The 12,935-nt window shown below is 38.0% G+C and overlaps 1 protein-coding gene across 2 annotated transcripts in view; it reads left to right on the forward strand.

Moving 5' to 3' along the window:
• Positions 1 to 525: 525 nt before the first annotated feature.
• The window catches only part of GOSR1 (golgi SNAP receptor complex member 1), a 47,041-nt gene continuing 34,631 nt past the window's right edge, over positions 526 to 12,935 (forward strand). Inside the window, exons 1-4 of one of the 2 annotated variants that reach the window (XM_065897164.1) lie at positions 526 to 561; positions 2,901 to 3,021; positions 8,693 to 8,780; positions 9,140 to 9,247. In XM_065897164.1, coding sequence (XP_065753236.1) covers positions 531 to 561; positions 2,901 to 3,021; positions 8,693 to 8,780; positions 9,140 to 9,247 — 348 coding nt within the window. In that variant the 5' untranslated portion in view covers positions 526 to 530. The remainder of the gene's footprint in view (positions 562 to 2,900; positions 3,022 to 8,692; positions 8,781 to 9,139; positions 9,248 to 12,935) is intronic. The other variant, XM_065897165.1, reaches the window with a different exon arrangement.

The raw sequence follows: 12,935 nt of genomic DNA on the forward strand, positions 1-12,935 counted from the left end.
GGGCTGGGATTCTACCGTAGACAGAGGAAAAGGCGGCCAGTGGAGAAGAGCACATATATATCAGAGATGTGGGATAATGGAACACAGGCAGAGGTAGCATGAAGAGGTTGGTCTTGGGAAGAAAAGAGCCTCTGGCTTGGAGAAGAGAAAGAGGCTGGCTGAAGATGCACATTTGAGAGAAGGTGAAGGAAACAGGTAGTTGCGTCTAAGGATAACTTTCTTCTCAGCCTGGGAGGTCCCTGTTGGAGAGGGGATAAGCCCAGCTGCGGGCGATGATGTAGGTTTAGGGCGTGGAGAGCGGATACCAACACCAGAAAGGCAGATGTTCAGGGAGTGTCAGGTGCTAAACCTGAAGTTGTCAGTCTCGCTGCTCAAAAGGTGTAAAATGATGAATTGACCGCCAGGTGGCGGTGTCTGTGGAAGCTCACGTATCCCATCGGCCCTGGCGCCAAGCGGAAGAAGGCGTGGAAATGACTCTCTGGCTCGCATCGCCTCTACTCTCCTATCCCGACTGACGTTGGACAACAAAGATGGCGGCAGGAACCAGCAATTACTGGGAAGGTAAGGGGAGACTTCCGTGTGCGTCTCGCCGAGGGGCAGAAGAGCTGAGCGAGGACGGGTGTTGGCGGAGGCAGCAGGGGGAAGAGCCTGTCTTCCGGAGCGGCCGAGTTGACGGGCAGGGCTGGGCTAGTTCGAGCCGCTGGGCCTGGGGGCTGTAGAGACCGTGCGGTTTGGGGAGGGGACTGACCTGAGCGGCAGCGGGACCTGGGGCAGGGGTTGGGCAGAGAGGGCTGAGCCGGGACCGAGAGGAAGAGGGTTTGAGTCGCCGGAGGAGAGCTGGGTTGAGGGGGGAGCGGAACTCGGACGAAGGGGGTTGGGTGTGAACTCTGGGAGGAAACGAGTGTTGAGCGAGAATATGCCGAGTCCAGGAGACTGGAGGTGTCAGCGCCTTAGAGTTGAGGTAACTGTTCGGCAGTTGAGTAGGAAAAGAGGAAGGAGAAACTTGTCAGTCCGGTCCATCGAGGGAAGTTGTGTGAGCGGAATGTCTCCCTCCTGTTGGGTCCGCTTGGCACCTTCAGGCTGGGACTTCGAGGACTGGGTGTGGAGTCGCGTTTGAAGGCAGAGGAAATAACTTTACCCTCTGCTCTGGAAATCGGTTTTGTTAAAAAGAGAAAGTTGAGAGAACCAGTGTGAGTTGTAATTATTGCATTTGCTTTACCTCTTCTACCAAAAAAAATCTTGTGACTTGACAAGCAAGTTTATTTAATCTGAAAATATGATTTGATAAAATGGGCTCATGTAAAACTCATTCCTGGACCATGATGATAAGCAGAGATCAGAGAAGGCTGACCTTTTTCTTTCAGTTGTCTCTTTGCTTCACTGCAAAATAGAAACTACTCTCCGAATCCCTTTTCCCTTTTAACCTATTTCCTCTTGCTACCGACCGAAGCCTCTGGAACCCACCACAAATAGCAGTATTGTCACTATCAGCCACTTGGTCTAAAATACTTAATTCTAAGGTCATCCATACTTGCTTGTCATACTTTCAAAATGCTTTTACTTGATGTTTTCTACTATAGAAGACAATTACTAATTACAGAGAAGCATGCTTATAGTTTAAAGCATGTATTAAAACGGTTATTTGAAATGTGTGTGCTAGCTAGAAAATATTTTAAAATTATGTAGAAGTGGCTATTGGTATCTTGAACATTAGTCATTAGGCTATACTTTCTTGAAGCGTCATGCTCTAATAATTATAGCGGCTTATTATTGACAGCCTACTCTGTGCCAGGTGCCTTAAACACATGATTAGTAATGCATAGGAAAACCCTGAAGCTAGGGGTTTAAAAAACAAAAAGCAGAGATTCATAGGTTAAGTAGATTGTGAATAAATCAGAGCCAGTTCTCAGAACTTCAGAACTTTAGGCTGAGCTGAGATTCTAACTGAGGTTTGGTCTCTGAGAAAATGTGCTCCCCTGTATTACCTGCATGCTGCTTCCTACTTCTGGTTGCTGATAAGTATATTGAAATAATGTTTCATATTTTTATTCCTGAAAGATGAGATCTTTATACTATGGCTTCTGTATTTCAGCCCTTTTATTTTGACCTCTACTTCACCATTAATGAGAGTATTCACATCTAGATATGGGCTTCCTCTCACTCAACCACCTTAGATGCCAAACCATTATACCAATTTCTCTGCATGCTTGTTTGCTTCTGTTCTTTAAAAACTTACACTCTTATTTCTGTTTTACTTATATTTGACCTTGTCGGTAGCACATCGTTTACTGTCAAACTCATCCTCTCCAAATATCTTTCAGTAAGCTTATTGAAAGACAGTTTTTTAAATCTTTGTCAGTGAGTTTTTTCTTTACACTCAAGCACTTACTCACTGTACTGTTAAGAATTTCATAAGCTTAATAAAGCTTTGGAACATAAAGAGATAGGAAAATCCTTGTCAAAAACAGTGATGGTTTCTTTCTTATAAAGTTAGCTGGTAAATTGATATAATGCTTGTCATAAACCATACTCGGTTCCTTTGTGATTTGTATTCTCTTCTGTTTTCCCCTGAATTAAAATTAAAAATTTTAACTATTGCTATATAAGTAATTTCAGGGATGTTAGAACAGCATTTGTTGTCTAGCTGTCTTTGGGATAAAGCTGAAAATTTGCATTTCCCACTGTTTCTCCCCTTTTTGCCTCATCTGAAGTTTAAATAAGTGACAATTTGCTTTCCTGGGTAGGTGTTTGGTTTGCTTCTTTTAATACTTTTCTTTAAGGGAGCCTCTAGATATATGATCATTTTCATAGTTTGTTTTCTTCAGAAAAGTTTTGTGATTTTTATATCTACTGATGGATTTTTTTGTGTCTAATTATTTGCTTTTGTAATTTTGTTAAAGATCTCAGGAAACAGGCTCGACAGCTGGAAAATGAGCTTGACCTGAAACTAGTTTCCTTCAGTAAACTATGTACAAGTTACAGTCACAGCAGTGCCCGAGATGGAAGACGCGACAGGTATAGGTACTACCAGATTCTCTCTATTATGCCTTAAACTATATAATGTTTTTGAAGCATTAAAAAAATAAAGTAAAATATATAACTCTGTAACTTGGTCTGTTGGTAAATTTCTGGTATTTTATTTTTTGTTTTTGCCTTGTTTTTTAGTGACATATAAAAATTCTTAAGTCTTGAGACGAACATTTATTTGGGATCCTTAGGCAAAGACTGTGTTGTTGTCAGGAGGAAAATGCTAAGGCTTAAGAGTGAGTTTGCATCAGAAATAAGCCAGTATAAGGAAATGTTGCTTTGCCCACATTGTATTTCTTATATTTTCTGATTGCTAAATGGATCTGAGAGACTACTCAAATGCACAGTATACCTACTGCTATTCTGGTGTTTTAGAGTTAATCTAATGCAGTGTGTATCCTCACTGTTAATGATCGAAGCTCTTTTAAATTTTGGTTCTTTTTTGAGAAACTGGTATACTACTATTTTGAACATATTTAAATGTATTCTTATCTTTGAAACTCACTTTAGGCCATCCACTTTGTTATGAAAAATATTAGGAAATATTTAAGACACTTAGGAAGATATAAAGAATAATATAATGGATCCCCATGTGCCTATCTCCCACTTTAAGAAATAATCATTACCAATTCAGTTGAGGCCCCTGATGGCATCCCATTTTCTCCCTCTGGGTAATCTCCATATATTTTTACTACATATGTATTTGTGTTCCTGAACAATTCATAATAGTTATTTTGCAGCTTGCTTTTTTGTGTAACATTATTTTTGAGATTAAGCTCTGGATACATTTAACTCTAGTATATTCATTTGCTGCATATAGTATTACATTGTATGCTTGTATCAGTTTATTCTGTAGATGAGTGTCGTTTCTAATTTTTGCTTATTTTAATAATTTTAAACACAAGAGTGTTCATCATGCCTCAGGTCCTGTTTTTAAGAGCTTTATATAAAGGCTGCTGGGAACATTTTTACTTATTTTACATACCTTCTTGAGGATTGGTGGTAGGTGGTATATTTTTTCAGCTAGTAATAATAAAAACTGAGCTTGGATTTGAAACCAGATCTTTCTATATCCTGAGCCCATGCTCCAAACCTTTCTGTGTACATTCCAACAAAAGTCTTATTTCAGTACTATAGCCAGTGTTGCTTCTTTTTACAAGGTCACATAGTTAAAGAATTAAAGATAGCAGTGCCAACATATTGACTTTAGGACCTAAAAGTAAGCTATTGGCATGTCACATAGCTTGATTGCAATGCATTGCTTTCGGGTTGCCTTTATTTAACAGGTAAAGAGAATGAGGAATATTCTTTTCTATGAGTAAACTTATTTTATCACTAGAAAGCATTTTTCCTGAATTTAAGTCTCCCATTTGACTATGCCAGCGAGTATACAATTTTAAAACTCCAAACTGTTAAGAGATACGATTACGTGATGCTTTTCCTGTGTTCTCTGTGTGTCACGATCTTAATTCAGACGTACCTTGTTTTATTGCGCTTTGTTCTATGTGCTTCACAGATATTGCATTTTTTTTACAAATTGAAGGTTTCAGCCCTGTGTTTAGAAGTCTGTTGGTGCCATTTTTCCAACAGCATTTGCTCACTTCGTGTATCTGTGTCACATTTGGTAATTCTCGCAACATTTCAAACTTTTTCATTATTAGGATATATTTCTTCTGGTGATCTGTGATCAGTGACCTTTGATGTTACTTTGTAATTGTTTTGGGGCACCACAAACTGCACCCCTATAAGATGACAAAGTTAATTGATAAATGTTATGTGTGTTCTGATTCCTCCGTGGACAGGTCCTTCCCCCATCTCTTTCCCTCTCCTCAGGCCTCCCTATTCCCTGGGACACAACAGTATTGAAATTAGACCAATTAATAACTACAGTGACCTCTAAGTGTTCAAGTGAAAGGAAGAGTTGCACGTCTCTCACTTTAAATTAAAAGCTGGAAATGATTAAGCTTGGTAAGAAAGGCATATTGAAAGTCGAGATCAGTTGAAAGCTAGGCCTGTTGTGCTAAACAACCGAGTTCTGAATGCAAAGGAAAAGTTCTTGAAAGAAATTAAAAAGTGCTACTCCAGTGAACACACGAATGATAAGAGAGTGAAAAGCCTTATTGCTGATATGGAGAAAGTTTGAGTGGTCTGAATAAAAGGTCAAATCAGCCACAACATTCCCTTAAGCCAGGGCCTAATCCAGAGCAAGGCCCTAACTCTTCAATTCTGTGAAGGCTGAGAGAGGTGAGGAAGCTGCAGAAGAAAAGCGTGAAGTTAGTTGAGGTCGATCCAAGAGATTTACGGAAAGAAGCCGTCTCCATAACATAAACGAGCAAGGTGAAGCGGCAAGTGCTGATGCAGAAGCTGCAGCAAGTCATCCAGGAGATGCAGCTAAGGTGATTAATGAAGGTGGCTACACCAAATAGCACATTTTCAGTGTAGACAGAACAGCCCTTTATTGGAAGAAGATGCCATGTAGGACTTTCATAGTTGGAAGTTGATGCCTCAGAGCTTCAAAGGACAGGCTGACTCTCTTGTTAGGGGCTAATGCAGCTGGTGACTTTAAGTTGAAGCCAGTGCTCATTTACCATTCCAAAAATCCTAGGGCCCTTAAGAATTATGCTAAATCTACTCTGCCTGTATTCTATAAATGGAACAACAAAGCCTGGATGTCAGCACATCTGTTTACAACATGGTTTACTGAATATTTTCAGCCCATTGATGAGACCTACTCTCAGGAAAAAAGATTCCTTTCAAAGTATGACTGCACACTGACAATGCACCCAAGAGCTCTGATGGAGACGTACGATGAGATTAATGTTATTTTCATGACTGCTAACACAATGTCCATTCTGTAGCCCATGGATCAAGGAGTAATTTCAACTTTCAAGTCTTATTATTTCAGAAATACATTTCTATGGCTTCCGTAGATAGTAATTCTTCTGATGGATCTGGGCAAAGTCAGTTGAAAACCTTCTGGAAAGGATTCACCATTCTAGATGCCATTAAGAACATTCATGATTCATGGGACGAGGTCAAAATAACTACATTAACAGGAATTTGGAAGAAGTTGATTCCAAACGTCATGGGTGACTTTGAGGGGTTCAAGACTTAAGTGGAGGAAATAACTACAAATGTGGTGGAAATAGCAAGAGAACTAGAATTAGAAGTGAAACCTGAAGATGTGACTGAATTGCTGCAGTCTCATGATAAAACTTGCACAGATGAGGAGTTGTTTCCTGTAGATAAATAAATTTCTTAAAGGTGAATGGTTTCTTGAGATGGAATCTACTTCCGGTGAAGATGCTATGAAGATCGTTGAAATGACAGCAAAGGATTTAGAATATTACATTAACTTAGTTGATAAAGCAGCAGCAGGGTTTGAGAGGATTGACTCCAATTTTGAAAGAAGTTCTACTGTGGGTAAAATGCTATCAAGTAGCATTGCCTGCCACAGAGAAACCGTTCACAAAAGGAAGAGTCCATCAATTCAGCAACTTCAGTATTGTCTTGTTTTTTAAAATTGCCCCAGCTGCCCCAGCCTTTAGGACCCGAATCAGTCAGCGGCCATCAACATCAGGGCAGGACTCTCCACCAGCAAAAAGATTACTCACTGAAGGCTCAGATGATGGTTAGCATTTTTTAGCTATAAAGTATTTTTAAATTAAGATATGTACATTGGTTTTTTAGAATAATACTATTGCAGACTTAATAGATTACAGTAAATTGTAAACGTAACTTTTATATGCACTGGGAAGCCAAAAAATTAGTGTGACTCACTTTATCGAGATACTTGCTTTATTGTGGTGGTCTGGAACTAAACCCACAATATCTCTAAGGTATGCCTGTACTTTTATGACTCCTTTAAAAGGGAAACTGTTCAAGAACATTCCCTCAGAAATTCTACAACAAATTGGAAATTAGTTTGTGGAATTACTTCAGCCTCACTGTCCCTTTTAATGAGAAACCTAGAGCCATGAGGACCAAGATCCAATGTGCATTCTAAAGTTTTGTTTGTTGCCCAGGTTGAAAGCACATCATAATGAATAAACTCAGTGACGACCAGAAGTTTCTTTCAGGAGTAATTTTTTTACTTTTTGTATTTTGAGAACTTTATGGTCTTATGAATCACCATGTACTTATAAAATGAATTAAATTTAACTGAATCTTAGTATTGTGGAGAGTATGTTTTTGACCTTTTCCCCGGACTCATACCTCCCTGAGAATGGTGAGTGTAGAGATTGCCTCCTTGTCCATTCAACAAGTATCTAAAGAGCATCTACCGTGTGCCAAGCACTATTCTCAGTGATAGGCATATATCTATGAGCAAGACATAGGCAGTTTTCCTCCTGACGAAGCTTATGTTATTGGCCCATTGTTCTTTTTCTTATTTCTGGTAGGGGAGGATCTGTATTAGTAGTATATAGAGCATTTCACATGGGCATGTTCTGAGATAAGCAGAGAACCTTGGGTTGGCTCTGACACATGATCAAGAATGAGATGTTTTAAGGCAAATAAATTAAAATTTTTAAAGAAATAAAAATTTGGACCTAGTTAAACATCCTAAAATAAAAATCCTCCTTATTGGCTATTTCACTGCTTGTTACTATTGCTGTAGATGTGTATGTGGAAAAGGGAAAGAGCTAAGGTAAATTTACCATTAAACTGGTTATTTAATCTTTTCATTTACTGCACCCAAGCAACTGTCACAGGGCAAGAAAAAGTCTTCAGTCAGGTTGGAGAGCATAGTTGTTTCCTGGTATTTATCTGTGTTCAGTATAACTAAGATCAGTATTGAGCTGCAGCTGCTCATATGATAGTATATACCACTTGGGACCTAATGAAGGTTAATGGTTTTTCAGAAGAGACAAATGAAACTTTCAAGACACGGGGTTTTAGAATTTGAATTTGTCAAACATAGTTTCACTTGTAAAAAGTTAGGATTGACTATTAAGATTTCAGAAGACAGTTAAATACATTTTTGCAAAGCAAAACAGAAACAATTATGTAATATAAGTGGAAATGTAAAGGATTGGTATTAAAACTTCCCTGCTGGATGTGGCTATCTGCATTAGACTTAAAGCCAGTTCCTGATTATTTAATAACTATTTATCCAATCTGTGGATTGTTTAAATCTCAATTTTATTTCTTCTTGGAAAGAGTCATAGAAGGAAAAGAGAACTTAAATTAAGGTCTCAGGAACCATAATTGAGGTAAAAATTTTAAAGGTTATTCCTCACAGAGCTAACATAATTTGTAATACATTTTATGGCTCTTCTTAGATGCTGTACTACATAGGTCTGCAATTTTATTTCACATAATTTGTTCCTTTAGATACAGCATTTAATTGGGCACTGCCATAGTTTAAGTTACTTTCATTTGGGAAACAGTAAACAAGCATTTAGAATTTCTTTGCATTATTAAGATTGGATGTATTAAAGCTTGGGACAGTCTTACATTCAATTATATTTTATACTGAATTTAATATTTAGGATGTGTGATCTTTATAGAAAAACTTCTATAAAATTATAACTTCTTATGAAACAAAAAGAATGTCTCTGGGGTTCCACTTGACCTCTTTAAGAATAATTACCTTATTATTTTAAGTATATTTTAAAGGATTAGGTTTAAGTAATGGATACTCTTTATTTGAACTTCTCTTCAGCTCTGACACAACACCCCTTTTAAATGGATCAAGCCAAGACAGAATGTTTGAAACTATGGCGATTGAGATTGAACAGCTTTTGGCAAGGGTAAGTACCTTCTGTTAAATGGCTGTTTTGCTAATAACTGTGTACCTGTAAGATATGGTACTAGATTATATTAATGCAGACATATTTATTGAAATCACCCTTTCATTCAAGGTGTATGCCTCCCCAGGCCACTTGAATTTTGATGACAGCCATTCCCAGGTCCTATGGATGTTATTTTAGCCTTTATGGATTATTTTTGGGAAATACTGAATCCTTGCCTGCTGTCTTCTTGGTTTTGTTTTTTGCTGTTAGCCAGAAAGGCATATAGGCATATAATTTACTTTTATCTCTTTACAGTGCTTTCTAAAATATTTTTATTGGTTTTCTTTTTCTTTCTTTTTTTTTTTTTTCTGTTTTAGCTTACAGGAGTAAATGATAAAATGGCAGAATATACCAACAGTGCCGGTGTCCCCTCCTTGAATGCAGCATTGATGCATACATTACAGCGACATAGAGACATATTGCAGGTAGTACATTGGGCTTGAGATTTTTATGTTATTATAGGAAGTTTTAGGGGTTTTTTTTTACTCTATGAATAGAATGTGTTCACATGTATGTAGGGGAACAAAGGGAAAAATCTTGTAAGAGGATAAATGCCATGCTATAGAAGTTTGTCCTGTTTTACTTTTTTTTTCTTGATATTATAAAATTCTGAAAATGGTTAGCAGCTCTTGCTTTTGCCTGGTAAGATTGAATAATATTCATCAGTAGGTAAGTATACTTTATTGTGGAAGATCTTGCTAGCTAGCTGAAACAGTGAAATAGCCAGTGGTCACGCATAAGCAGTCATACGGTGGTTTAGAGTATACTTTCAAGCTTTGAAGATAACATGGAAGAGAAGTAATTTGCTATATTTAGTGTATTGTTTGAGAAAAATATTAAAAGTATACCAATAAAATGGGGCTTCCCTGGTGGTGCAGTGGTTGAGGGTCCGCCTGCCGATGCAGGGGACACGGGTTCGTGCCCCGGTCCGGGAAGATCCCACATGCCGCGGAGCGGCTGCGCCCGTGGGCCATGGCCGCTGAGCCTGCGCGTCCGGAGCCTGTGCTCCGCAACGGGAGAGGCCACAGCAGTGAGAGGCCTGCGTACCGCAAAAAAAAAAAAAAAAAAAAAAGTATACCAATAAAATGAAAAAACTTTTAAAGATTTACATGGGAGGTGTTAAAAATATAGTGGTACAAATAGGAAGGCAAATATTTTTTTTTGGCTGCGTTGGGTCTTCGTTGCTGTGCACGGGCTTTCTCTAGTTGCGGCGAGCAGGGGCTACTCTTCATTGCAATGCGTGGGCTTCTCATTGCAGTGGCTTCACTTGTTGTGGAACACAGGCTCTAGGCACACGGGCTTCAGTAGTTGTGGCACATAGGCTCAGTAGTTGTGGCTCGCGGGCTCTACAGTGCAGCCTCAGTAGCTGTGGTGCACGGGCTTAGTTGCTCCACGGCATGTGGGATTTTCCTGGACCAGGGCTCAAACCTGTGTCCCCTGCATTGGCAGGTGGATTCTTAACCACTGCGCTAACAGGGAAGTCCCCAAATTTTTTAATATTGAAAAAATTCAACCATTTCTAATTTTTAAAACTTGTTAAAAATAGGACTAGAAGGATACTTTATTTACCTAATGCAAAAATGTGTACATCAGATTAAAATCTGTCATAATGCTTAATAATAAAGCACTAAAAGCTTTCCCACTGGAAAAAAGAAAACAAGACAAGGAGGGACTTCCCTGGTGGCTCAGTGGTTAAGGATCCGTGTGCCAATGCAGGGGACATGGGTTCAATCCCTGGTCCAGGAAGATCCTGCATGCTGTGGAGCAACTAAGCCCATGTGCCACAACTACTGAGCCTGTACTCTAGAGTCCGCGAGCCACAACTACTGAGCCTGCATGCCACAACTACTGGAGCCTGCATGCCACAACTACTGAAGCCCGTGTGCCTAGAGGCTGTGCTCTGCAACAAGAGAAGCCACCGCAATGAGAAGCCTGCACACTGCAACGAAGAGTAGCCCCTGCTCGCAGCAACGGGAGAAAGCCCATGTGCAGTGACAAAGACCCAACACAGCCAAAAGTAAATAAATAAATATATTTGAAAAAAAAAAAAAGGCAAGACAGGAATACCCACAGTCCCCATAGATGTTTAACATTGTTTAGAAGTTCTTGGTTGTTCAGTTACACAATAAAAAGAACAAGATATAAATACTGAAAAGGGAGACAAAATCTGTATTCTGTGGTAATGATAAGATTATATAGCTAATACAAACCAAGAAAACTAACTAAAAATAAATTGGAAACATTCAGTAAGTTGATGACTTATAAAATTAATATATAAAAGCAAGTAGTTTTCCTACACACAAACAGTAATCTGTTAGAAAGTACAATGGAAGAAACTATAAAAATTTTATGTATAATTTAATAAGAATGTATAGGATTTATATGTATAAAACTCTACTGAGGAACATAAAAGAAGGTTTACTCTGCTTATTTATTTATTTATTTATTTATTTATTTATTGCGGTACGCAGGCCTCTCACTGTTGTGGCCTCTCCCGTTGCGGAGCACAGGCTCCGGACGCGCAGGCTCAGCAGCCATGGCTCACGGGCCTAGCTGCTCCGTGGCGTGTGGGATCTTCCCAGACCGGGCCACAAACCCATGTCCCCTGCTTCGGCAGGCAGACTGTGAACCACTGTGCCACCAGGGAAGCCCTTACTCTGCTTTTGGATGGGATGATTTCTCTTTAAATCAGCCTATATATTGAATCTTATCCCAGTGGAAATAGCAGAGGTTTTTGTTTGTTTCATTTTTTTAAAAACAGCAAAATGACACCAAAGTTTATTTGGAATTATAGTCATATAAGAATAACCAAGAAAAAAACCCATGTGAAAATGAAGATAAGTAGTAAAGGATGCCTAATTCTGCCACCTTTTAAAACCTGTTAAAAAGAATAATTAAAACAGTTTGATTCTGGAGAAAAAGTAGACGAATAAAGTAGAGTTCATATATAGACTCAAACATGTATGAAAATTTACTTTCTGATAAAGGTGCTATTTTGAATCAATGGAAAAAAGAGGGATTATAAAATAAATAAAGCTGTAACAATTTGCTAATTATTTGAGGGGAAAAACCCCTCAATTTCTATCTCATTCCTCCTATCCAGAGTAAATTCCAAATGGATCAAAGATTTATATGTAGAAAAAGAAACAATAAAATTTCAGAGTAAAGCATGGGTGAAATTGTACATTTTGGGGTAGTAAAGGACTTCCCTAAGCAAGACCTGATACCAGAAACTATAATAAATGACTAGTTTGCTTAATATACAGAGATAACAGAAATAAGAAAAAAGCAACCCAGTAGAAAAATGGGCAAAGGATATGAACTTGTTTACAGAAAATGAGTGGCCAAGATCATAAAAATATGGTCAGCCACATTCCCAAATGAAAAAATACAAATCAAAATGAGATATGGAAAAAAAAATGAGATATGATTTTTCACCTGTCAAGTTAGCAAATATTGAAGCATTTGTAACCCATTGTTGGCAAGAGTGTAGAAAAATGGGCACTCATCCATTTGCTGGGCATGTAAGTTGGTGTAGTCTTTCTAGAAGGTATTTTAACACTATCAAATTCATGTAAGATTCTTAGACCCAGTTATTCTGCTAGGCATTTACCCTTTAAATACATTTAGTTCAATAAAATATATACACAAGAATGTTTATTGAAGCACTTTTTAACAGCAAAAAAAAGGCAACTAAAATGTTTATGAGTAGAGAATTTATTAAATTACTATAGTCATAATTTAAAAATTAACTATTAAATATTAAAAAGAATGTAGATTTCAATTTGCTGATATGGAAGGATTACTTCATACTTTATGAACTACAAAAAATAAGGTTGCAGCAGAATATAGTATGATTTCTTTATCATAAATGAAAGAAATAATAAACTCATATATGCAAAAACATATTTCCTGAAAGAAACTGAAAGAAAGTGATCATAATATTAAGAACTGTGGAGCAAGATGGTTTTTACTTCTGTTCTTTTTGGTGTTCTTTTAGTTCATGGTACCCCATGTTCATGTATTATTTTTGTTTTTAAAGGGCTCTCTGGGAGGTGGCGTTATGTTTTTTATCTTTTTTATATACTGATCTGAATTTTTTAAAGTATCCCC

This window comes from Phocoena phocoena, chromosome 19 (genome assembly GCF_963924675.1).
Source record: "Phocoena phocoena chromosome 19, mPhoPho1.1, whole genome shotgun sequence".
Classification (NCBI taxonomy): domain Eukaryota; kingdom Metazoa; phylum Chordata; class Mammalia; order Artiodactyla; family Phocoenidae; genus Phocoena; species Phocoena phocoena.